The 27,355-nt window shown below is 40.2% G+C and overlaps 1 protein-coding gene across 1 annotated transcript in view; it reads left to right on the top strand.

Moving 5' to 3' along the window:
• The window catches only part of stxbp6 (syntaxin binding protein 6 (amisyn)), a 155,454-nt gene extending 128,130 nt beyond the window's left edge, over positions 1 to 27,324 (top strand). Inside the window, exon 7 of the mRNA XM_044374994.1 lies at positions 25,756 to 27,324. Within this exon, the coding sequence (XP_044230929.1) occupies positions 25,756 to 25,767 (12 nt within the window). The 3' untranslated portion in view covers positions 25,768 to 27,324. The remainder of the gene's footprint in view (positions 1 to 25,755) is intronic.
• Positions 27,325 to 27,355: the final 31 nt, after the last annotated feature.

The following is a 27,355-nucleotide window of genomic DNA, read 5'->3' as shown; positions in this document are numbered from 1 at the left end:
TGAATTCCTTCACTTGGGGCAGCAACCCACTCCCAACCTAGAGGGATCTGTCCACCTTTTTCGAGCAGAGCACCATGGCTTCAGATTTGGAGGTGCTTACTCTCATCCCGACCGCTTGACATTCAGCTGCAAACTGTCCCAGTGCCTGCTGGAGGTCATAGTGTATGAGAGCCAACAGAACCACATCATCTGCAAAAAGCATATGCATTGCAATGAACTGTTAATTGTGAAAATACAGCCAAACCGGACATTATTAGTCAAAATACCAAAGAACTAAAAGAAACAGGAGGATGATTGATAAGTGGGGGGAGGTATTGCTTACTCAGTCTCACTCTGCAGATTGCTAGATTACCTCAGCTGACAGAGACAGGGGACAGGTTAGATTAAGAGCAGCTCCCAGGAGCCTTTATATAATATCACCCTATGTTGGTGAGAGTAGATACTGCATGGTTATCTCCAATTTGTTTATTTTCTTTTCTGAACAGCTGGCATGGTTGCACGTACATTTGTCTGTGTGTGTGTATGTGTGTGTGTGTGTGTGTGTGTGTGTGTGCGTGCGTGTGTGTGTGTGTGTGTGTGTGTGTGTGTGTGTGTGTGTGTGTGTGTGTGTGCGTGTGCGTGCGTGCGTGCGTGCGTGCGTGTGCATGTGCGTGTATGTGTCTGAGTCACATGACTTTTCTCCCAATCTATTATTGAGTTTTCTGCCACACTCTGACAAAGTCGCAGCTGATTAATAAGTCAAGACAAGACCCCAGAGGTTGAGGCGAGCCCTGAGCAAATGACAAAGAAATAAATTCATTACAAACAGAATTAAATCTTCCAAACTAAAACTTTTCCTTTTTGTGAGTTCTGGCTTTCATTTGTCTCATTTGTTGCCATTTGTTTCATTTGTCAGCATCTCAGCGCTGCTATCAGTGCTGCCCTTTGGCCAGAGCTGCTCCGAAATCATCTGAACCAATCAATCTCACTTAACTTTCCTCAGAAGCTTCTCTTTGTGTGGCCTGTGGGGAGGGGTTGGGTGCTGTGTGTGTGTGTGTGCATGTGTGAGTGTGAGTGTGCAAGGGGAAAGGAGGGTGGTACTGAGATGAAGTTCGCCCTCTACAACTCCCATATCTCTGCTCGTTTATGAAAGATGTGGGATTGAACATAAAGATGTGACAATCTACTGCTAAGAACACAGTGCTGTCCCACTATATCTGATCATCCTTACACACACACAAAAAACACCTTCTGTAAAGCACATAAGAGGGCACACAGACATATATTGCACACATGCGATATGCACACAGTGACACACACACAGTGTCATCTTCAAAGGCACCCAGGGGCAGCACGGCCGATGTGACAACAGCCCTAATGAGCTCGCCTGAGTGGGTGACCCTGGCGCCTGGCGAGAGGAGTGGTGACACCATGGAGATGTGGAGGCGGAGGTTCTGACTCATGGTGTCATGCAGGTGTTTTTTTTTTTTTTGGAGGGGGATCAAACACCTTCATTTCACTTCACGATTCGTACATTCATACCAACACACATACAGTGACGCTACATTATTAACATGGTAATGTATTGGTGTGAAGGATTGCCTTAAAACTTGTCGCTAATTTTATTTCCAGCAAGGTGCGCTTCTCTTCTGCTGCATATTACTGTACCATACTATGGCTTTAGCAGTCTGAGTAAGTGGCCATTATTCTGCCTGACAGGCCAAACCACGACACATTTAGGGGTTTGAGGTGTATAATGATGACTGTTTGCTCCCTAGTCTTTCATCATCTCCAGCGACAGAGAGAGAGAGAGACAGTGAGAATGAGAGGGTGTAAGAAAAGAGAGAGAGACAGAAGTGAGAGGAATGCACAGAGCTCCGGGGTCCTCAGTGTGCTCGGTGATGATATGCGGGGTAATGAACTTCCAGACTTTGTGCATCAGAAGCGTGACGCTCTGCATTGCCTTGACTGTCAGCAATTTCTGCCTCGTATCAGTGAGATGAGGCCTCCTATAATCTCCTTCCATCCACTCCATACCAGCTTTTCAGGCTTGCTCTGCCGACTTAAAGCCTGCATTTCATTTGTCAGCCTAATGGTGAAATTTGTAAGGAGTTTAAATTCATGCTTCTCCTGGAGGTGTCATGTGGAGTTGTCAGTGGTAGTGTCACTGGGGAAAGAAGCGAGTTTGCTGCTCGGTGTGAAAAGTAATCACTTTAAACTTAGACAAGTTAGAATTGCTTAATAGAGATATAGCATTCAGTAAGGCTATGTATGTTTCAGTATATACTGCATATTAATGATACAGTTAACATTAATCAAATGCCATAGACTGCATTTATAAAATATAAGTTAGTTTTTCCATAGTTATTTCTGTAATTCCAGATTATTAAAAATTGGGTCTTATTTTTGTAGTTTTGGCATTCTTTTCTATTGATTATGAACATTGTAATCACCACAGTAAGTGCTCAAATCTGGGAACACGTAGCTACAACAGAGTCTGACAGGGTGAGAAATAGGAGTAGTCAGACAATCAGACAGATTGTATACAAGACAACAGTTTAGCTAGATTATATAAAACACTTAATTTGGAAATAAAACTGAAAGTGAGTCACTTGAGATGTCATAATTAATCATTTATTTCCCCAGAAATCATGTTTGTGCACAACTGTGTGGTAGTTGGTCTGTAAACTGTGATGGATGTTTACAATGTGCAGTTTGGGTTCCCTCGTCTCCCTTTACCAATAAGTTTGGCTAAGATGAGGTTTGTTTAAAACCTGTATGACCATCTGACTGCTTCTGTTTCTTGCCCTGTTTGACTTCTGTTTAATGTAGCCATGTTGCCAACTTTCCACATTCCCAGATCTCCGCCATTGACTTGGTTACCATTAAGAAGGCGTAAAAATCTGAATCTACTTACAATAAAAAACAGACACAACTCACACAAAAAGGTTCCGTGGGTACATGCACACACACATACATTTACTGTAGCACTTTTTTCTTGGCTTGCAGTGGAGAGAAGCCGGAGCCTCTCATCACACATGAATAATTAAAACCGAAAGAACGCCTTTGCTTTTTTGCAGGGTCAGCGCACAATGAGTAGGAAAGGTTGAGACCGGGGACACTGTTTTGAAGGAGGGAGGGAATGAAAACAAGCTGGTGCCGTGGTGCACAGATGAAAGAGAGGTGTGGTGTTGAGATTGGGTGACGGAGGGGGAGGGGGAGGGGTGGAAAACTGGACAAGGGTTGAGGATGAGATGAAACGGATTTAGGGAGGGCGGGTGGGTCTTTGGAGTTATTACACAAAGGATGGATATCTTGGTTTGGGTGATTGGACTGAGAAATCGATCATGACTGTGAAGGCGGTTGAAAAGACTGGGTTTTCTGCTGTAGCATCACCACTCTGTCTTTGTTCTCTCTTGGAGAAAATATACTGCAATCTGTGTGTCAGATTACAGACTCAGAGAGTGAATTTGAGTGAATTAATGTTTACATGCCTCTTAACATAAAGGAAACTGTACAGATGGGGGGGATGGAGGGGGATTTGTGTGGGTGAGTGTTTTGTGCATGCATGCAAATGAAAATATGGTAATGTGAGTGACTTAAACTCAGTATGTTCATGTGTGTGCGTGTGCATGTGTGATTGCTTGTGTTTCCAGTGTTGTTGCTTTGGTGACAACCAGTGTGTTGTAGGAGATTAAACTCTGTATTAGCTTTGATGCATTTTAGTCTCTGTAAGTAGCAGATTGAAGCAACAGTACTTAAATGTGGTGTTGACTTATACTCCAGTACAGGTGCAGAGACCTCCAATAATTCACTTAATCTCAGCCTAACTATTTGTACTTACTCTCCTGAAAAAAGGAGAATATTAATACCTTACACCCATTCTTCAGAACTTTTTAATTAATACACTAATTAAAAACATTACAATTTACCACAGTATTTTGTGTTTTTTTCTGAATTTTGTACTGCAGCGGAACTATATACATTTCTATAGGTTACAACAGAGTTAAATAATTAGTGTCCTCCCCCCCGCCCCCCCCACCCCCCACCCCATGTTTTATTTGAATAAGTTTTAGAAAAGGTAAAACTATGACCATGGATCAAATCAGGCTGAAGGGAAAGGGAAAGATCATGGTCTTGGTTAAAATTATTACTTATAGTTAAGGGACCTTTATCATCATGGTTACAATAATAACCATGTGGTTAAGGTTAGGAGATGATTGTGGTCATCGTTTGAAAAAACTATGTTGACTTGCAGTTAGAAATTCATGTGATCCTCCAGGTTACAGTGTGATATCCAACTAGACCTTCTCTCTATGTGTTGCTCTACTAATCCGGTTGTTTTTCTTTGGAGGACATTCTCCGGAACATCCATGAAGTAAAAATGTTCTTTTCACAACAGATATCACTGTTTTTCTGTGGGAATATCTGAAAACCCTAAATTAGATTGACTGTGTGTACTGTAATGATTATACCTACTAGACTCTGAGTAAAATGATAACTTTTGGCCTAAGTTGCATTCGCTAAAATCTTACTCCGCAGCAGACAGACAGATTTTCACATGACCTCAGATTGTTACCAGTCCTTGTGTCCATTCTGCCCACTCTAATCATCAATCGGCAGCCTGGTTCACCAGCCGCTGGCACCTGTCAGGATGAGAGACATGGATTAGAGACAGAGAGAGAACGTGAAAAGGTTGGGCATACAATACTAGCATCACGTGTTCCGTTGCTAGGGAGGTTTGTGTGTGTGTGTGTGTGATGTAAGTCCAACACCCCTGTCAGGCCTAGCTGCAGGCACAATAGGACGATATCCAGATTTGTGTATGTGTGTGTTTTTCTCCAGGTCTTTTTCTCCAGGTATGTGTGTGGCTTATATAATTGTGTGTGAAGTGTAAGATAGCTTGTGCCTCTTCTGCGACGTTGTTTTGGAAAAGACTATCACTACACATCATGCTCACCCATAGAATCAAACCTTACACACACATACACACACACATGCACACTGCTTATCCCCTCCCTATTTCATGTCTAAAAATAGATCTTTTTCTCAATGATCTCGCTGCTTCTCAAAGCAGACTGTAAGACAAGCATGTGCATGGGGTTAACTGCAGCCCATCCTCTGAAGAGCTCTCTCTTTCTCACCACCCCCACCACCTCCACCCCCCCACCGCCACCACCACACACACCACATACTCAGAGCAGCCCATTCAGGGTGCAGATGGCAGCCAGTGTGTGTGAGACAAGAGACCCTGTGCACTCAGTTGGTTAACAGGGAATCGGGCTCATTGACATGCAGGCAGCACTTCTCTTCCAGTCCAGGAGAGTAAAGCTTTACTCTGGAGCGAGCTGGGAGACAGTTAGCTCACAAGCTATGATGGCCATATGTTCATTACACCATGAATTCCTATCACCCCTCTCTGCCCTTGGAGAGGATAATCTTAGGCTGACAATTAACACACAGCAGTTAAGAATAACAGATCTCATAGTGGAGACAGTATATACAGAGACATACAGTAACAAGAAGTTTTGACTATAATATCCAAGTAAAAGGCCACTTGCTTCGTTTTTTGCTTAGATACTTGTGCTTATGCATAGAGAAGCACATTTGTTTTGCTCCCCAACCAATAACAATGCTGTTATTCTACCATACTTCCAACCACATCACCCATTCTTTCTGCCAAGTAGCTTCTGAGCTAGACATTATCTGTCTAGTCACTTACATGTCCAGCTATCCTTTCCAAACTTCTTCCATGTATCCGTTCAGACATCCAAGCATTCAGCCTGGCAGTCATTATTAGATCACATAAAGATCACATACAGTAAATCACATAAAGGCTAAGGCTGTTGTTCAGTTTTTTATTACTATCAATCAGTTGTCACTACATTATCAATTCCATGAAAGGACCAAAAGCAACAACACATTCATTATAGACAATACAAAGAATATGTCTCCATGTTCTAGAGCTTCTTATTGTCCAAAAACTATAACAAAAAAAAACATATCAAGTAGTCATACTGTTGCTTGTATGTGTTGCATATTATTTCACTTTGACGGACATTATTTCTCTCAAAGCAGTGTGTCTCCAGCCACAGCCATTAACATCAATGCGACATGGATCTACACTCCAGAGATTGAAAATATAGTTGCAGCGTGGTCATGTTCACTATAATGAAAAAAATCACCCAAATGTGAAGTTATAGGTCTTGTATGTCTTATTCATATTATTTTGGACATTGTGGCGATTATGGAGATTAATGGCACAGAGGTGTAAGCTACAATATAGCAGACTTTGGCTAAACAGGCAATATTTGTTGTATTGCTGGTTTTCATATTTCCTTTGGATTTACTGACATATAATGAAAACATAAAATAAGACCAGCCTTATGCTTTACGTGACCAAGTACAATATAGGAGAATTTGTTCTGGTTAGGGGTGTTCAACACTGATTTATCATAGGACACACAGCACAAGGATCTCAAATAGAGTGCAAAGAGACAATGCCAAACATACAAGCAGATGATGTCCTCATTAGGAGCGACAGCACAACAGTGAGCAAGTTAGCATAGCAGGTGAAGAGAAGGTCATTGCGGTGTGATTCCAGTCTGTTTGAGTCTAACAAGCAGCCAGGATCATCCAGTGGGATTAGTACAGCACAGCAATCTCTTAAACGCGCAGTGTGATTATGACCTGTTCAGAGAAATGGGCTGATGGAAGGTTCCTTTTCGAGTTTTGACAGGTTATGTAGGAGTCTTCCCTCTCATACTGGTCTGTTTTGTGACCAGACTGAAGACAGGAGTTTGTCCTTTGTCCCCTTTGTGATGTGACTTATGAGCCGTCTCGAAACAAAGTATACACAATAAAACACAAACCCCTCCTCACACTCACTGTCCAATTAGTCAAGCCATTCATGTTCACATCTTTTTTATTGCCTCACACCACCGTGTTAATTAATAAAATTGTCATCCCTCATAAATTAGGATAATTTCTGGACTGTGTGTGTGTGTGTATGTGTGTGTGTGTGTGTGTGTGCCTAATCACTGCCTCTACGAGTTGTGTGTCAGCAATAGCCGAAATGTAACAAAGTACCATCTATCACTCTGCTCAGCCAGGCTTCAATAATAATTGGGTTAGGATAAATGGGCCATGATTTTGGAGCAGAGAGGAAAAAAGAGGAGAGATTGACAGCCAAAACAAAGCCACAGACAATTCAATAACCAGGCCCCACCCAGAGAGGCGAGAAGCAGAGCAACGAGGCACAGCGAGGCAGGGGCTGCAGACACAAAGCGGATTGATGTTCTGCCCCTGTGCAGAGCCAATTCTGAATGAAGATATACAGTATCTGTTACCAAGGCAGGGAGGAGGCTACAGCCCTGAGGCAGTGAGACAGAGTGACAAAGCAAAATTCTGCAATATTTTATCAGATAATATAAGATGGAATTCAGGACAGATAACATTTTATCATGGCAAAGATGTAGATGGTGGTAGTTTAGAATACAATACCCTCAATTCAAAGTGAAAGAGCAGGTAGATATATCATATAAGACAAAATTCATTTCATTTTATGAGAAGTATGTGAAAAGAGTGTGTGATCTGTCACTATTACAAAACATGTTAGTTCAAGCAGCAACATATTATGAAGTAATTATGCTACACAGAGTGGTGCAGATATTAGAAACGAATTGTTGCAATCCTAATACCATAAGTTAGAGCTATTCTAAATTAAGAAAATACTGTAATTAAGTAATTAGTAAATGTACACACAAGTCCCCATGTGTAAAAGTAAACAGAGTAAAGTACCCAACGGTAAATTAATAACTTGCTACTTTTTATATTATATTAACAATTCATTAGGCTCAGGCAGCTAGTAAAATGGCTAGCTTGGTTAGCATTAAAACTGATAACTATCACCAAACGGATGTAATAATAGAGTACCCAGAGAAAATTTGCTGACAAGGGCATATGGAAAGCAGATGAAAGATGACAGTTATTAATTGCTTCCACGCTGATCTTAAAAAAAGTGGACGTCAGTTAAACAGTTACATTTCTACAGAATTGTGCCAGTAGGGGTTGCTACTAGCAACAAAACAGCCAACACTGGTGTCAGAATAGCAAGATTATGATCCAGACGCTAATCTTGTAAGATTAAATGTTGCCTGGGGTATTGGCATTGAGATTAACTATGATTGTATAAATATAAATCTATTATTAATTATATTTATAGATGGGTGACAGAGAAAAACATAAATGAGTGGAGAAACATGACACAACACTAAGACTTTATGTTGTTTTTTCCTTTATTTTGTCACCCATTGGTATATGCAGTTTGAATCCTACTAAAATGAGAATGGATTTTTTCATACACAAGGTTTTACTAACTCATTCAGTGAGGATAATGGGGGACTTTAATGCTGATATTTCATACAATAAATCTGTTTGCAACAATGTTGTGGTGATAATGACCTTACCCTGTCCACTGAAATCTTAGGTTTGTTTTGGTTAGCAACAAAGTATTTAAGTCTTTCATGCTACTACTTTCATGCAAAGTAGAGGCTCTAAAGGAAAGAACAACCTTTTCAACACCCTCAGTTTCATGTATGTAGGAGCACAGGGAAAATGGGAGCAGGGCAGGCGAGAGGAGAGAGACTTTAGATGAGGATGAAAGACCTCGATGTAATTATGAAGTGCCATAGAGGCCCACTGGGAGACACAGAAAACAAGTGTGTCCAAGGTACCATCGGGCATCCCGTGTGTCACGCATGGCAGCACACAAACATGCGTTCACACTCTCGTGACAATATGCTTCACCCACTCATCCCCTGACACTGTGTGAATGACAAGGTAGCAGTCAGTCATTGTGTGAATCATTTGGCAGATTCACGTAAGACTCAGACACATTCAACATAAACACATACTCACCTAAAGACACCATTTAATGTATGCAGGGACTGAGACAGATAGAGGGAGTCTGTATTACTGCAGATCATTCTCCAAAACAAAACAGGCGGATTCCACCTTCCTCCAGTGGGTTTGCATCGGGAAAGAGATTAACACTGCTCCGCTTTCAGAATCTTTTATGGTGTGAAACGGAGTAGTGGCTCGGATACAGCGCAGCAATGTGTTGCATTGCCTAAAGTGGGGGTTTTGAAGTCACAGATAATCTGCTTTTGAAACAATGAGATAGTGTTGTTTTTCATTCTGCTCAGTTAAGCCATGCTCCAAATGAGGGAGAGGGAGATAGTGTGGATCAAACGTTTTTGTGTCGAATCCCAAAATTTTATAGCTCTTTAAAGTCTCAACAGCTGCAAATTCTCTGTCTATTGTGCTGACTTCTTTTGGAGATGGTGGAATTTAGCATTTTGGACAAAAATAATCCTCATGAGGTACTGATCTCAAATATCAATGGAAAAAGAATGCAAGCTCTTTTTTAACAGCTGGGCACTGTATTTTTTGCTTAATCTGCACATTGATCATCTCTGGTAAGAAAACATTGAAAACTGCCAAGTATAAAGAACAACAGATAATTCAGCAGCAACTGAATCAGTTGCCTTGGAGCCACAATCAAAACTATACATCTCTATTATTAGGAATATTATTAGGGTAATTACTATAGTGATAACTGAGGTACTAGTATTAGTGTTTACCTCACATATTGCAGTGTTAAGGTCACAGTTTGCTTGATACTAACTAGGTCGTGCCAAAATGTCATCCAACCATGTTTCAAGCCAACAGTGTTAGCTGTTTTGAAAACAGTACGAAAAGCCTGCCAACATAGAAAGGTTGCTCTCATTGAAGTTTCTTCCTTTTTTCCACATCAATGTTTTTGTGGGAGGATTTTTTTTCTCATCCAAATTGAGGATAGAGAGTGTTGTATGCTGCAAATTGTAAATCATTGATTTTGAGCAACATGAATAAAACTGAACTGATATGACATCTCAATGTCCTCTTGGTCTTGGACAGAGCAGACGCAGCAACATTCAGATGGAGTTCATGATATACCTATATAATATATCCTTGACCATAGTGAGTATGAACACTTTAGTATTTTTAAGGGACTGTTCATTCAAATCATAATATACCATTGCATGTGTTTGTAAAAAGTATAAAGGTTTCATTCAGCAATAAAGTCCTGTGAACTCTTGAACCTGGAATGTTAACAGCCTGAAAAAACATACTATATGCAGCGTTCTGCAGTAAGTACAGTATATTTAATCTCCTCCGAATGTGCTTACCAATGAAAGAGAATTATTTATTAGATCAATTTAGCCCAATCCATATCTTGCATGTTAGTAATGGACAGCTTTTTATTACTCATATTTTTATCATTACCAGGGTTGTAATGTATGAAGCTCACTTGCCCTGTTATTTATGCAGGACATAAATCCAGATTCCTTTGTGCTCCTGCCTTTATTTGTATGGTAATATTTGAGAAAGAGACGTGAAGCTGAATGACATTTCAGTATTACACCGAATATAAACCACACCGTGTAGAATACCAACTACTGTATTAGGATGTGAGGGCAGAAAAGGACAAAGCAGGACACTGCAGAATGCGTCAGAACAGAGATCAAAACTAAATGTTTCTCATAAGGAAAAATTCTTCAAGAAAAAAAAACAACATACATGTACGCGAAGATGTTCAGCTTTCCAGTGCACCTACACTGCTCAATGTTGGACCTGTAGAGGAGAGGGGAGGTCAGTTTGGGAAGAGGGTAGAAAAACTGAGAAAGGCAGAAAACACACAGTCCTGAGCACACAAATCCATGTTTGCTAATGGAAACAGGCTGCTTCTCGGCCCTGCCACATTCAAAAGAGCCCCGGACCGTCGACCACGCTTTAATCTTCAGCAGGTGCACAAACACAGGCACACACAAAAAATAGACACGAGGAAGGGGAAAACAAAGGTTAAGTGGGAACCATAGCAACTTGCTGCTGGTATGAAGTGACTGCCTATTACATAATACTACCAAACTGGCAACCACTCAGTCTCTCTACAGTCCCATTAACGAGCAGCAGCTTAGTTTTGTCAATGTGATTCAAGAGAGCCATTTATAATAACTCTGTCATTAGTCACTCAGGATTTTCATTTTCTTTTCTTACCTGCGACTCAATGTGGGCCCCCTCATCCATGGAGCGCTGTGGCATTGTCTTTTTGACAAGCATTACATTTATCATAATTTCTGAATTGAGCCTGCCCGCATTTGTAATTAACAAGTCTGGCCTCTTTTGTCATTTGAGAGGGTTTGAATCCTGAAATCAGTAAAAACTCTTTCAGCTAAATGACACATTAAACATCAATAATAAAACACTATTTAACCATCAATGGGTTGAACATGAATGAATAGTTAAATGACTTTTTGAAGCTTATAATGTTTAATTTGTATCGAGACTGTTTCAGATGTGTTGCTTCACCTCTATGGTTATTAATGATACAGATTGTAGTGTTAATTGATTGCATTGAACTGTACTAGTTCATTTGATGCTCACCAAATGACTACAAGATTGGACAAGTATTGTCTGCTCACTGTATGTCACCCGTAAGTGCCCATATCAACACTTGTATGTTCGTGTGTGTATGCTAAATGCTTGCATGTTTGTCTGTTGTAGTATGTTTGCAGTCTGAATAGCCTCTGGCAGTTCTCAGAAACCGAGTTGGGAACGAGACATAAGGACAGCACACTGGCCGCAGCTGAGCTCTGGCACTGATGAGCAAACAAGTAATCAAAGAGACATGAAGAAGAGGAGACGCTCCAGATTTGTGATAGGAAGGAACTAACGAAGGATGGAAGGAGGGTAGTCTTTGGTGTTATCACAGCACTGCACTGGTCGGACTATCCCACTTGCGATGTCGGCTGTGGTGGCTGACAGGCATGATGTCTTACACAGCTGTCAGGATCGATGTGTGTGTCTGCTTGTGTTCCTGCAGTCCTATGTCACCGTGGTAGTAAAATAGAGCAAAGAACATCTCAGACTCTTCAACTTGAGTCAGCTGGAGTGTGAGAAAGCAGGCCAGCAAGCTCTCGTTTCTGTCCTGTAAACTGGAAGGCCGGTCACTGTGTGGCACTGTAACATCCTCACACAAACAACAAGCTGAGCTGGTGCAGTTTGGAGTCCATCATGCAAACGTGATATGTGTTACTCGCTCTCACTCAGATGTGTTGGGCTCTGAATGATGCAGTGGGTGTTAAAAGCCTCCGGAATGAGCTAAGGAGCTCCACATATTTCTATAGTCTATCAGCTGTAGATGTCTATACGTACAGACAGGTGCTGAGACCCATCTACACTGTGCATTTTAGACTGTCAGGTAAAAAAATCATGTTGGCATTTCAGTGGACTGTGTGTTTTATGCCATCACCTATGTGATATGCAACATGCATAAAAATAGACCAGTAGCAGTGCTGGTTATTTACAGTGGCTGTGCAATGTAAGTGAGGATGTCTGGGAGAAATGCAGCGAGATATTACAGGCAATGACTTAATACAGTATATCTCATTCAATATTGATGCTTCACAAAAGCAACTTTCTGCACAAATTAAATTAAAAAATTTCCCTTGATAGATGCTGTAGCATATGAAAAGTCACAGGTTTAATCCCTGTAATAGTCTTTTGCCCTTTGAGCCAGACACATTAAATCTTACTTATCCAGGGGCGCTGCAGTCAAGCTTGACCCCTATAGTAGTAATATTCAAATTAAATCTAAAAAAAAAACAACAAAAAAAACAAAGTTCATGCCCCTGTGCCCTGGAAATACTGTAGGAAAGTGTCTGTTTTTCTAAGTCACTTTCCCTTAGGCTACAATATAAAATGAGAAAGAAATGAACAGAATATATGTCACTAGCTGTGGAGAGGTGAGCAACGGAATGACTCTGGAGTGGCTCCCGTGAGTCCCTGATTGAAGACGTCCTGAATCATCACTTATGGGCCCAGCCGAAGTTTGTGTGTGTGTGTGTGTGTGTGTTTTTTTGTATTGTATAACTCATCACTCGGCCCCTCTTGCCTCCATCTCCTTGGAGATGGACATCAGGACATCCTGCGTCACCAGTCGTCTGTCAGGATCACCAAACAACTTCAGTTTATATCACAAACTTGCTTCCCCCTCCATTGTTTCCTGTCACTTGAGAGGCTGAAATGGGACATGTATACCGGGACTCGGGCAGGAGAGAGGGGAAACTGGTTGACTGATTGGAGACGTCAGTCCTGAGGGAACGCTCTTAGCCTTTTGACAGGAAAAATGACTGACAGAGAGTGTATGCCTGGCTGGCAGACATGGGTACCCAGAGGTGGGGGAGTGGAGAGGGCCAGAATGGCAAAAGATGTGCCAGAGAGGGGACAACAAACAAGGTCATGAAAACTGTGTCACCAACAAAACTATAAAGGGCCAAAAGGGCTTCTGAGTTGATGGTACCCACGCAGTTTTTAGCACAGTGATGAGGCCCATATTGAATGTTTGGACTTTAGATGCACAGAAATGTTTTAATGTATTACCTGATTGGTTACTTTTGGTTTTACCTCCAAATCAAATCTAGATGGGTTTACAACCTATCTGAAAAGCGAGAAAATTGGACCTTAGCAATGTCACCACTGTATTGTTAACTTATAAAAAATTATAGCCAGAATCATACTAATAATTCCCATGTTGTAATAAACCAGAATTATCCTTTAAGTTTGGAAGGGAAAATACAAAGAAGGTGGGATGTGTCATAATATAATGATGACTGCTTCTTTGCACAACACTTATAAACTATGTAAAACACAGCCTTAAACCACAACGCTGTACATGTAACTGATTAAAATTCTCCTCTCTAAAAGCGTAAAGATGGATATCTCCAACCAGACATCTTCATACTGGAGCACAGATGCACCTCAGCTCTGATTAATTATGCATTTGAGGATCATCCCAAGCGTTTTTGGGGATTTGGGTTTATCCTCTCTACCCTGTGTAGTAGTAAACACTGCATGATTTATCAAAGGCTAGAAACAGCTTGTATGGCTGCTGCAGGTTTTCGCAGAGGAGGGGAGCCACTTGCATAAAAGTATTTGGCTGCTTCTAACTAATGCTGGATGGCATGGGCTCTGTCTGCATGAGTGAGGTCATATCTGCAAACAAGGAAGCTGTGGTGAAGTCATGTCTCGCTAGCTGGAAGAGACAGCAGTCTAAGAGAAACACGCATGTGGCCTCATCCACTGCTCCCCCGACTTCGTCCACCATTGTTTCTCTCTCTTGTTTCTTTCTCAAATTCAAGTGTAATTTGTTTTATTTCCCTTCACCATTCCTTGCATTCTCTTTGTTCTGGCCTTTCATGGCGCCCATGATGAGGTACAGTGGTGATGTAATGCAGGTCTGCACTCATGAATGTTTGAGCAGAAATTTCACACTCTATTTCAATCATGTGAGAGGCCAGTGCATAGCAGGGATTGACTGAGCATTTTCATAAAGTAAGTGTGTGTGTGTGTGTGTGTGTGTGTGTGTGTGTGTTTGTGTATTTGGTCTTGTCCTGTGCTTCCACTCCAGTGAAGGAAAGAAAACCCAAATTCCTCTAAAAGAAGTTGTGAATCTGAGAAAATATGGTGGCACGCAAAGAGAAACTACATTTCAACAACCTCAGATATGTAACTGCCAAAATACAATATATATAATGTAATTCCAGAGCAATTACTACATTTTGAAGACATTAAACATGAGGAGGCAGCAATAAATCTATATTTTTTTTATCGTGCATGTTCTATGCAGTGCTTTGACTTTCAGTGTGCAACTCTTTTAATAACTGATAAATTATTTAAGCAAAAAATGGCAAACGCTTGCTCCTCAAATGTGAGGATTTGCTCTTTTTCTCTGTTTTATATTAATGTGAATTTAATATCTTTGGGCTGGATCAAAAGCAGTCAATGTGAAGATTTTACTTTGGGCTCCATGAAATGAATTTCATTTTACTAACACTTTATAGACAAACCACACTGAAAAAATAACCAGCTAATTAATGTATCAATCAAATAAACTTGAGTAGGTTACTGAATAGGAGAATAAGCAACAGTTTTAAATGAATACAGACGGATACTTTACTCTGAACATCTTTTGTTTAGATCACAGAAAATCCAATCAGACAAAAAACATGGGCAACCGGCAACAACAGACTGCACATATAAATATGCGTGTGTTTACGTGCACCTTTGGATAGAAAGAGAGAAAGAAGGGAGCTCCAGTAACCCAGAGAGAGTGATGATAATAGCACACTCTTTGCCAGATGTGTGACATCTCCCGAGGGGGAACCCTGGTGCACTGTGCTTCAGGATTAATCGTTTGAATAAAAGAAAACAGAATTAAAACCTTCCCTCATGCCCAGGCAATCAAACAGAGAGAGAAGGAGAGGGAGAGGGGAGAGACAGCTTTGATGGATAACCAATTCTTGCCCCCTACCCTTACACACACAACACAGACACACACACACACACAACATGCCTTTAGCAGAGATGACATACTGCACATAAGCACAGAGAGCACAATTGATGGCTCCTGTCTCTCAAATGCAGACAGTGTCAATTTTCTCCTGCGTGGCATTACAACCACCACGAGGCGGGATGGCAGCTGAAGTTTTGATTGTCAAATGAATCAGTGGGATTCGGAGGTAGTGGGAGGCAATGATTTTGTTGCGTAGACATCCACAGACTTGTTGGTCCAGTAGTACAGTAGGCTGTACTCAGCGATGTGGCATGTGGCTGGAGGCGTTCATGGAGCACAGGCTTGCTCAAATAAAGTGTGTGGTTAATATTCTGTACATACACAAAAGGTCAAAATGTTTCCTCAGTGTTAGGAAAAGGAAGACGAGGAGAGAGGCAGAGACAATGAATAATAACTGTGACTGCAAGTTTGGAAATGGTCATCTGTGGCAACTTCACTATACCATTATTGGAAAATGTGGCTTATTCAGTTTTTAATGGTATTAAAGGCTCTGTAAATCTTCTTAATCAGCTTCTTACTTGCATGAAAAAACTATTATTCTCCAAAATCAGAACAATACTGATTATTTTCACACTGTCTGTACTTTTCTTCATGGCTTTTACTGTGTTGAAAACAGGTAATGCTATGTATGTGTTTCCATGGACCAATCAAAACTTTATATTTATGTGCCATGGATACCAGTGCACAGTGGACAAAACTATCAGTCAAATCTGATGAAATCACACCCAACACTACTGATAAAGCAGATTAAGTGTGATTTGGAGCATTAAACAGCTAACTTTAAATGTGATGGCTTTTTTTTGGTCACATATATTTCATGTTATATGAAAATACTATAAAAAGTTTTCAAGTGCATCAGTCGTAAATCTACTTATAATTTTGTGTGATGTGTGTTTGCACCCGAGCAAATGGATTAGTATATAAAATATTATTTAGTATGGATGGTTTTAGTTTCTATGCCTTCTGGCTATTTAAAAAGTACAATCTCAGTAATGACTTGGCAAGCTGCAAACCAGCACTTGATATTCATGAGGAGATTCTATAGTCCTGTACATCAACATGGGGAGTACACAGCGTTCTGTCCACGATGGCTGGGCACAGTTTTATTGTGAGTGTGTGTGTGTGTGTGTGTGTGTATTTGCGTGTATGTGTGGGAGAGAGAGTAACTCTGGGCACTGCTTTGTTCAAATCATGCCTTGCACATGAGCAGAGCGTCTGTACAGAGGACATTCCCATTCTGCAGTGTGTGGTGCTGCTGCAGGGGAGGACTGTGGGGGACAGCTGCTCACTCAGGTCATGTGAACCCAAATCTCTGTTTGGAGGGAGACCAGCTTGTCTCCAGTTGTGCCTCCTAAGGCCATGGGAGAGCTCCCAGACCAGCCTGAGCCTGAGCAGCACTCACTGGAGAGGCACGACACCAAGCTCCTTTTACATGCCAGTGGAAAGAAAACAAGGAAGAGCTAACATACCAGAACACTAATGTTAAATAGGAAGAAATGGAGAAATATGGTTCAACTTTTTTGTTAGGCGGTCATGACAAATACTGTGGTAAGACTGCAGTGAGCCAGTATGTTGCCAAATTTAAAATGCTATACAAAAAATATGACTCAGGATGATCTAATGCATGTATTAATACATGATATATCCTGAACATCAGCACTGATAAATGATAAATGAAGTCAGCATTAGTTCATGTGATGACTTAAAGCTTAATGGGTCATCATTTCACAATTGAATCACAGTTAAATCGTACTTTATTAAAATGTAAATATAAACCGGTTACTTTGCCAAAAGCTTCTCAGACTTCTCAGCTTTAAATCAGCATTTCCAAAAGACAACAACATCGGCAACACCTATAGCTCTATTCTCTGGCGACTGGACAAATTTTAATGAACTGTTTATTACTACATGACCCACACTCTTTGCTATTGGCCTTTATTTATGCATTCAGATATATACTTACAAACTAGCCATACCTGAATGCATAAAGGAGGCCCAACAACAGAATTCATGAGTGAGCAGAAAATTGGACTGCCAAGGAAAAGAATGCAAATAAACAAACTAGACATCCAGTGAAACGCAGCTCTGTGGGTAGAATCCACCTTATTAAGTGTGAGTTGTTTACCCTTATTACAGTGTTACCCACAGTTAAATATATTTACAGAGCCTTACATCATGCATACTTGTGTGGAATTACGGTATGAATGTAATATACATACAAACATTTACATACAATTTACATACCATTTGTTCAGGTTAACCTCTTGAGCTCTTAATTTGAAGATTGTGTTTTCTGCTGCAAGAAGACACTGATCACTGCAGTTCATAATAAACAAGTTGTTTAAAAAGTGTGGAAAAAATGAGCTGCTATGCCTATTCCCCAAAAGTGAGTAAAAAACAAAACAACTGATACAGTTAAACTACAGAACATAGTGTTTGTGTCACAAAAGATCTTTTGTTTGATTATCACCAAGGTTTTTGTTTTTGTGGTGAATCCTCTGAGGTTACGGTCATGAAATCTTCTCATGATTGTTGACAAGGAAACATGTACGCCTACGTCCTGGGGAGCATTCTTGACTTGCTGTGCACTCACAAAGGGGTTTTTCTTCACCATGTAAATGATTTTCCATTCATCCACAAGATTTGTGCTCCTTGGTCTACCAGTTTGTTTGCCATTTTCTAGTTTTCCTGTGTGCATCTGCTTTTTTAGAATGTACCAAACTGTTGATTTTGGAAAACCAACTACCTTTGATATCTCTCTGATAGATTTTTTCTTTTTTTTCCCCACCCTCATTATTATTTTCTTCACTTGCATGGGTACCTCTTCATTTCTGAGAGACAACTTCACCTCAATATAAATTGCAACTATCAACTGTAAGCCACATGTGAGCTGTTTTGTGTATTAACTAAAGCTGAGATGACACACAACTGCCTAAAAAGCATTTAGTAGCAAAGCATCCAATTACTTTGGAAACCAATTTGGGAACTATGTGTTAAAAAGGTTATATCTCAATCACAGTTCTTTTAATATAAAAACCATTAACCTAAGACGTAAACCTACTCAAATTAAAGCTGAGACCCAGCACTTTAATGCAGAAGCCATTATTTTATTTCAAATTGAATGTACTAAAGCACAGAGTGTGAAGAAAAAAAAGTGTAACTGTCCAAATATTTATGGTCTGGACTGTACATAGTGTTTGTACCACAAAAGGTCTTTTTTGTTTTTGGTCTTTGGATTTTTTTTGACCATTTTAATATCAGAATGATCCGTAATACATTTAAACATTTTCTGAAAAACATAAAGAGAAAATGAATCCATTTGTAGCTTAGTGATATATTAGTATTAGTAATAGTTTAAACCCACTATGCTATTTTCTAGCTTGTTATGTTAAGATCAATTCTCTGCAATTGCAATAGATGAAACAATGTGCTGCTGTCAAGTCAACCATCACACAGCTGGCCATTTACCAAATTTGAAATGACTTTCTAGTGGAGTCTCCACTGTAGTAGAGAGAAATGGAATTCTCTCACCCCACTGGGAGAAACTAAGGTTTTAAGACTAAATTACTTGTAAATATGGACATTTTTTGTAGTGGGAGAACATAAATCCGCTGAAGTCAGGAGAAACAGACCTTCGGTAGGTAGAGCCCATCTGTTTGCTACTGGTGTATTGATCCCAGAATACCATTAAGCCATTTCTTTAAGGATTCCACTGCATCAGCAGCCTGAAGCTACAGTACCTTCCTCTGCCCTCGCTGGCCTTGTGTAGGTCCTCATTGGCGCTACCACCTCTGTAATGATCTTTAACTTGCCACTCCCCTTGTAATGCATGAACAGTGCGGTTTCATTGTCTTGACCATAGTGAGCTCCTGATATTGGTCACTTAAAAGTGTCCTTTTTTTTACTTCCACTGACAATGGTTTTGCCTTTATTATATACTATTAATGTCTAATTTTTCATTTGAATCTAATCTATTTTGTCGCAGCAAATGGCAGCCAAATGCAGCTTTATTATGATTTGGAGTCTTGCCGGTGTTACCTTTGGCTGTAAAGACAAGCTGGCATGAGAAAGCAGAGAATCATTAGCACAATCAACACTTGCTGTACGCCAAAGCCCGGCTGCTATGATTTCATCCAACTTGCAGATTTACACCAATGCTGTCACAGAAATTAATGACACTCCGATTACAATTGATCACTCCCGATCATCTGGAATTTCACACACACATTTCAAGTGGCTTACAGCTAAGACATATTCTGGCACACAGAGCTGGGTTTCTGGTGTGTGGGGGGAGGTGTTTCTGTGTGTGTGTGTGTGTGTGTGTGTGTGTGTGTGTGTGTGCATGTGTGTGTGTAACTGGACGGCTTGGAAGGAGGGTCTAAGACAAGATTTCTCAGTCTAATTAACGCCTCAGCAACAACAACGACAGCATACGTTTCTTCACAAATTTCCCAGCAGCCCTCGTTGCATTTGAGACACTGGGAGCAACTCAGCATGTATGCTCGAAGGGTTATCTGAAATGGGGGTAGAGTGTGTGTGTGTGTGTGTGTGTGTGTGTGTGTGTGTGTGTGTGTGTGTGTGTCAGTGCATGCGTGTGTGTGTGTGTGTGTGTTCTATCATAGGTCATCATGGGCAAATGCTGCATTCTGACACACTATTGGGAGTATTTGTGGTTCATAGCTGACGGGCTGCTTGGGGTTAGTGCTACCATCTGCATCATATCACCAAGACACAAAGATCAGAGATTTCAATATAAAATTTTAAGCCAAACAGACAGATGTAGGATGCTGGTATCTCTACAAGTTCTGATGATGAATATGTGATAGGTTAAACATTTTTTTTCATCTTTCCTCACATGCACAAGCAGTTTCAGATGAAAAGGCACAGAAACTCTCCCAAAAAAAAGTCTGAAATTGACAAGTACACGCATAATCTGCTGTAACATCCTGGGTGAGTTGTACGCGTTTTAAATACAAAAAGGACGCATGCAGGAAATGCAGAAGAAGCCACATTTTTCTAAATCTTAGTTGAGCGTTTTCACCTTTTCTTACAAAATAGTATTAGGTTTGTTCTGCAGCTTTTAAATCTTCATGCAGAACACAAAATGATTCCCCAGAGAGCGCATTTAAAAAGGTGTTATTTCAAAGCACTTCACTGTGTGACCAGAGAAATAGAAACCTCTGCACAAACTAATACAACAGTCTGGCACTTATTATTATGACTGTTGTCATTAGCATGCTGAAAGTATGTCATTTTATGGAAAGCACAAAGACAAAATGGAAATGTGCACATTAAAATTTAGTGAGGGAATCATGTTGCTGTGCTATACGTTTTGTACTTTCTACAGTAAGTCCTGTAATAAATATCTTTGTGAAACAGATTTTGAATTGTTGAGAGAGGTCATTCTTGAGTACGTATTTTGTGCTGGTGTTGTATTGTAAGGTGCTTCTTATTTTGTTTTTTCTACATATGTATAAGTGGAGTAAACAAAGTATTACACACACGTTTTAATACATTGCATTCCAATACTGCAAGTACAGTATTAGATTATACCAAAGAATGTAGTCAACATGCAAAATTGTAGAGCATGAAGGGACAGAACAGAGCTTCAGCCAGGTGAGAGTAACCATACTTTGTCTGTCCCACACCTAACCGGATTTGGGCTGTGATTTGCAATTTTTTTTGTTTGTTGACCCTCAGAGGCAGAAGACAAAGGTGAGATTTAGTTGCTTTTCTATTGTTTGGATTTTTCAATTTAGGCAAAAATCTTGATGAAAACAACACAGTGCTGTTTCAGATTTAGCCAGGTTAGTGTGGATGTCGTCTGACCTGTAATCATCTCTGCTAAATAGGTCTGTGTCCTTCCTTTTTCGAAACATTTGAGTAGCATTTCAACACATTTGCTATAACAGCAAACCTGTACCCACATTTACTTTCAGTCCTCCCTTTTGGTTTAAAATCCAACTATTTTGTTTCAAAGCTCTTCCTTCTAAAAGTGCTGCATCAATAAAAGACCCTGAAAGCTGCACTGTAAAGTGGGATTTCATACCTCTCTTTGAGGCTTTGTAAAACGACAACCACATGATTCACGGCAAAGTGGCATCACATCAGAATGAGAGTGGGGGATGGGTGAAGGAGTGGGAGACGTATTGGAAGGGAGAGCGAGAAAAGAAACACATTGAAGGAAAAGAAAGAGATTAGTAGGACTGAACAGGGGAGCGAATTGAGAAAGACAGAGGTGGATTCTTAAGTAGGAGAGTGAGGAAATAAAGAAGGGAAGGAAAGACAGACAGAGAACATCGGCGAAGACGAAGCAGACAGAAATGTGTCTGGTTCATACAGAGTCCAAAGGTAAACCACAGTGAGGTAGATTAGATGATGAACAAACCAGCAGCAGCGGTGGCAGAGTCAGTGAGCCCAACCCACATTGTGTAATCTTACACTTCCCCTGGGATCTAGAAGCAACTGAATTCACCATTGATGTAGAGATATTTGTATAATTTCTTTGTTTCTCTCTCTCTTTGTCTGCATTTCATTACCTGTCTTCTCTCTTCCAGCAGTAGCTTCCTGGCTCATCTGGCTGCAAAGCAAATGAGTTAAAAGGTGGTCCTTTTATTCTGCAGTCACAAATCTTACAAGATGGGTATTATCTTCCATTCCTGTGTGCCTCTGTAATATATACAGTAGTAGTGATTCATAATCTTCGCTATGTGTGATTGCATTTTAGTGTGGGTAGCTGTAAATTAATATTACTATACCTCTGTCTCCTCCTCCTCTTCCTAAGCACTGTGCTATTCTGTATCTCATGAATCGGTACAAGTCCTATCGGCTGGTGAACGCCTCTCTGTCCGATTAAGACTTGCCAGCCACTGATTTTTATTGGCTGTGTAATGGTGCAGAACCTAAACATTTATCAGGGTCGATGGGCTGTGTGTATTACAAGCTATTAGGGAATGCGGAGGAGGCAAGTGGGTGTAGAAAGTTAGAACAAGCAGTAGGTGTCAGAATGAACTGTCACTTCTAGAGGGAAATCAAAGATGTCACAAACAGGAAATTGTTTAGGGTTTGTTTCTGCTGCAATGAGGCCTGGCCCTGTCTGCTTTGCATTAATGACAAACCACTTCACCTGGCAAAGTTGGTGCAGTATGGCAAAATGCTGTAGGTTGTGGCTTATGAATGCTGGAGCTCAACAGAAAACTGCTGAATATAGACAAAATAATTATCAAAATGCAAAATGGGAAAGTTGTCTGGTCTATTTCTCAAACTTCTAATACCTTCACCCTCATTAACTCTATCCTACCTTGACCTACCTGTATAAAAAGGGAGGAATACACCAGTTTTCGGGTGCATTGTGTCCTCACACAGGTGCTGGCTGTCCCACTGTGAACCTCTGGTTGACAAATCTGTGTATAATCCGCTAATGTTCTTAATCCTGCGGTCACATTAAAAAATGGATGAGAAATTAATCTGCTGTCAGGTCTGTCAGGTATAAAATTTGTCAGTGCCAGTGCTTATTTTCAACCAAATCCTTCTGTATGGGCCAATACAGCCCATCCACCGACCAAACCAGCCAGCCAAATCCCTCTGTCAGACTCTGTCAAATGTTCTCTGTTCTTTTGCCCTTGTTCTGTGAAGATTTCATTAAAGCAGAATTTTTATAGGCAAAAAAAAACAAAAAAACAGAGGATCACAGAAGGAAAAGTTTGGTGCTCTACTTCTTTGAATTGCTATAAAGCGGTGTGGTGAAAAGGGAAGGAAACTATTGTGGCTGGAGACAGAGAAAAACTACTTTACAGCCAAAGAAAAGTGAACAGTTCCTCTCCCCTGGCAGACAGAAAGTTAGAAACTTGGTCACACTCTGTAAATGCGTTACTGCTTCCTCCCCCACATGGATGCAAACATCAAGTGTGTTTTGTTTCAATGTCTGCCATATCTGCCTATGCCATGCTATGCCATGCTTATGTACTGCAGTAACCAGGCTAGTTTCATTGCTTCTGGCTGAGTGGATCAAAAAGACCCGCATTCACTGTTTTTCTTCTGTTTGCTCTCCCCCTTTCATGCAGTAATCTGCGCAAAAAGCAGAATTAAAGCAGCGCTCCCCCGGAGCCAGCCTTCTCTTTTCACATTGGTAAAAGAGGAGAAATTGGGAGGACATGCTTGTTTTTGGGGCAGAGGGATTGCAGGATTCACTCTCAGGTGAAAGTCCTGGTATAAACTGTCACATTTTGGTGCTTCCTCCCCTCTTCAATATTTTTACAAAATCATAATGAACCATACTTCTATGATTACATTCAGGTTGATAGTTTATATATATGCATAATAAATCTGTCTTTTGACATAATAAATGTGTCAAAAGACAAATAGTACACAAACATATACACATATACACAAACACAAATTAGTAGACAAACAGACGTTGGATAATATGAAGAATTTCAATCGTTTGCTGTCCTCTTATGATTGATTTGGTTGTATTTTAGACTCTTTTCAACTGTCCTCACCTAACACCCTATTCCAGTGGAGTTGTCAGTATGATGTAAGGTGGCGGCCATGATTGTTAATAAAGATATCAGCACTGCAGCTCCATCACTCATTTCTGCCAGTCTGGCCTTGTCCCTCAAATAAAAACACAATCTGGTCAGGTTACATTATATCCGCTGTTCCAAACTGTTGGTTTTTGGACATAATTTACCAAGAAACACTTCTTAAGCAGATCAGCTCCTCAAACCACAAACTAGTTGCTCAGTCTCCCTCAGCTCTTTTGGGCCTGGAGCTAAACTATAATGTAACTAAATATATAATAGCTATACTGGCTACTATAAATGCTACTTAATGTTTGATATAAAATCTAAGTGGTTAATGTAAAAGTGGAACACATATTTTAAATAACAAACACAGACCCACAAGTAATCCAGCATCATTTCATCACACACACACACTTGAATCATCATTTTGACTGGATTAATTTCAATATTGTATTTTAACAGTAATTTAGATACAACTGTTAAGTTTTTTTTTTTAAGTTAGGGCACTGAGAGGATAATGATGCCTATTTTGATGGTCCTTTTGTCCTCACCTACACCAAACATGAACATTTTACATTTCAGTGCCAAACAATGAAATCCATACCAGATCAAATGGCTTAAGGATTTGTATCATATATGTGTCATTAAGGATATATACAAATGTGTAGGAACCCCTGTACTGCAATATAACATAGCTTTAATGCTACAAATTTAGCCACTTTGAACCTGTATGGCTGTATCAGCTCTGACTTACGTGCAGGTGTAGTGTATCATTTCTGTTAAAAGACGGTTTTTAATTCTGAATCAAGGTGGACAGAGTTATGATGAAGTGGCCCACGCTGCTCATAAAAAAGCTGTTTGTTTATGAGCTGAGAGCCTTCATCACCCACATTATAGGCCCAGGGAGAAGACCTCTCCTTTAATATAAGGTGTGTGTATGTGTATGTGTGTGTGTGTGAGGGGGGGTGGGTGGGGGTATGGCTCTAAAAATCCCTGCCTTCACCCTGAGCACCTGCAATCACATGAAATTGGTGGTGTTCCTGCAGTGTTTTGCCTTGTAGTCTTAAAATAGCTTGCGTGCAGCCTTGGTGCGTTCTGCTGCAGTTGTCAGGATGGCTAAGGCCAGTAGATGAATGCATAGGTCCTTGAGATTATTTGATCTCTATATATAGTACGTCTGCGTTGTCTTAGATGTGTAAACCTACTGCAAGTGAATTGTCATGTATATTTTTCATACCGTCTGCCAGCAAAACACTCTCTGTGTGGCCTGTATGCTAGCTCTCGTGACTACACAAAGACAGACACACAGGTAAAGAGTAATCTCTGCTGAGTCCTGCAACACTCACATGATGTAAATGCATGACAGCATGCATAATTGCATTCTGACATACCCCAATAATTTTGCCATTTTGCTGGAGTTTGAAACCAGGTTGAATGATGCAGCAAAATAAAACTACCAAAGCATCAAAAATGATCACAACTGTGTTTCAACACTGTACTGTAAATGTACAGTAGACACTTAAAATTGTTGTATTTATTTGTTTTTTTCTATTTCTATTGGTAGACGGTGATTTATAATTTCCTTTATTTCTGTGATGCTGTGAAGTGAATATTGAATTCTAATATTTTTAGGTTTTGTAGAGAGGTTCCTAAGGCCCCAAGTGAATGCCTGAAAAAGAGGAAAATGAACAAAAAAGAGAAGGAGATGAAAATGCACAAAGGCAGTCGCTGCATTGCATCAGATTGAAGTTGACAAACGGTTCTTTCTTTCTTTTGTTTTTCTGTTTTTTCAAGTTCATGACTTAGGGAGAAATCGTGGGTCCCTTCTGAGTTGGATATGGATGCGCCAGTGCCCCAGCTCTTCGATTTCTCCCGGCTTTGCAGAGTCATCCTGGCAGGGGAATCATGAAGAGACCAGCCTTTCCCAAATCACCCGCAATGGTCAGCTGCAAATATCTCATTTTATCTCTCTGCCTTTATTTCTTTCTCGCTCTCTCTCTCCCTTGCGTGGGCATATTGTTGAGTACTTTTCTCTTTTTATCCCCCACCCTCATCCCCCATTTTGACCTTCATGAGGAGCTCACAACCTTCCCCTCAGTTCCTACATCCCTTTTCAAATGAGAGAAGAAAGGTTGAGCGGAGCACGAAAAAGGGCAGCTCCCTAAGTACTCAGAATCATGATCAGCTTTTTGTCATTCCTGCAGAGTACAAGGACGGTTGCAAACTAAAGTTCACAGTGTAGACCCTGCAAATGTGCCTCTCACCATAAGGGCTGAGGGCAGTATTTGATTTGATGCATGCCATATAGACTAAAAGTTCCCTTTGGCCTCTCTGTTATGGAGCATAAGTATTGATGTGTCTCATGGAAGCAGCATCAGTATTGCAACAACATTGCAGAGTGACGAGATCCTGTACAAGGTGTGTCCTGCAGTAAGGGGTTTTATACAGAGTGGGTGTGGCTAAAATCACTGCACCAAGGCAAAACTTCCACTGAATGAATAAATATATAACTAAATAAATAAGTATATGTGTGATAGCTCAGTCAACACAAGCTAGAGTAGCAGACACAAAGTACTGCACCTCACACGTTTCTGGTGTACATGAATCCCACTTTTATTTTCCACAGAAAAAAATGATGTTCTTTTTTTTCTGGTCTGTTTCGGTTACATTTAAAACCATTCTATGAAAAACTGTAGCACCAGAGCAGATTTTCTATTGCCCATTCTTTGATAAAAATGTCAATTTGTGCTATTTCCAGTTTTGATCAGCTTTGATTAGGGAAAGACATTTCCTTCTTGTATATATAAAAAAGACTAGCACTTCATTATCTTTTTTTTCCAGTCATTTGCAAAATAAAACAGAGAAAACTGTATATTCTTCATATTTTTTTCTTTAAATCACAACAAATACATTTAAAGCAAATAAAAAAATTGGGCGGCATTTAGCATAATCCAAGCAGGGAATCAGCTTTCATGATGATTATTATATATTTATATATTTATATGTATACATATATATTATGTTTATATACAAGTATGGCACTTGATTACACAAAAAGCAAGAAAACACTTCACAAATAAAAGCAGTGGGCGCTTTGGTGTGTCATAAATTAAGGAAGTCACAGACGTTAGCGTTTGCAGCAAATTCACCAGATATTGTTTTGCAAGTCAGCTATAAAGCAATGGAATGGTTACATATGTTAAGGTCAGTGGTGCAACACAGGCAACAAAAACATGAATTACGCTGATGTATTTGAACTAGATTGAACCATAGTCAGTAAGGATTTATATATCTATGTGTATATAAATCTGGATGATAGAATTTTTTTTCCTTTAACCACTGTGTATGGTGCCATTAAATGAGGTTGGTGCCGAAAAATAGGTGGAAAGAAAAT

Source organism: Thunnus albacares, chromosome 15, assembly GCF_914725855.1.
Source record: "Thunnus albacares chromosome 15, fThuAlb1.1, whole genome shotgun sequence".
NCBI lineage: Eukaryota > Metazoa > Chordata > Actinopteri > Scombriformes > Scombridae > Thunnus > Thunnus albacares.
The sequence above is the reverse complement of the archived record's forward strand: the minus strand, read 5'-3'. Positions and strand labels throughout refer to the sequence as shown.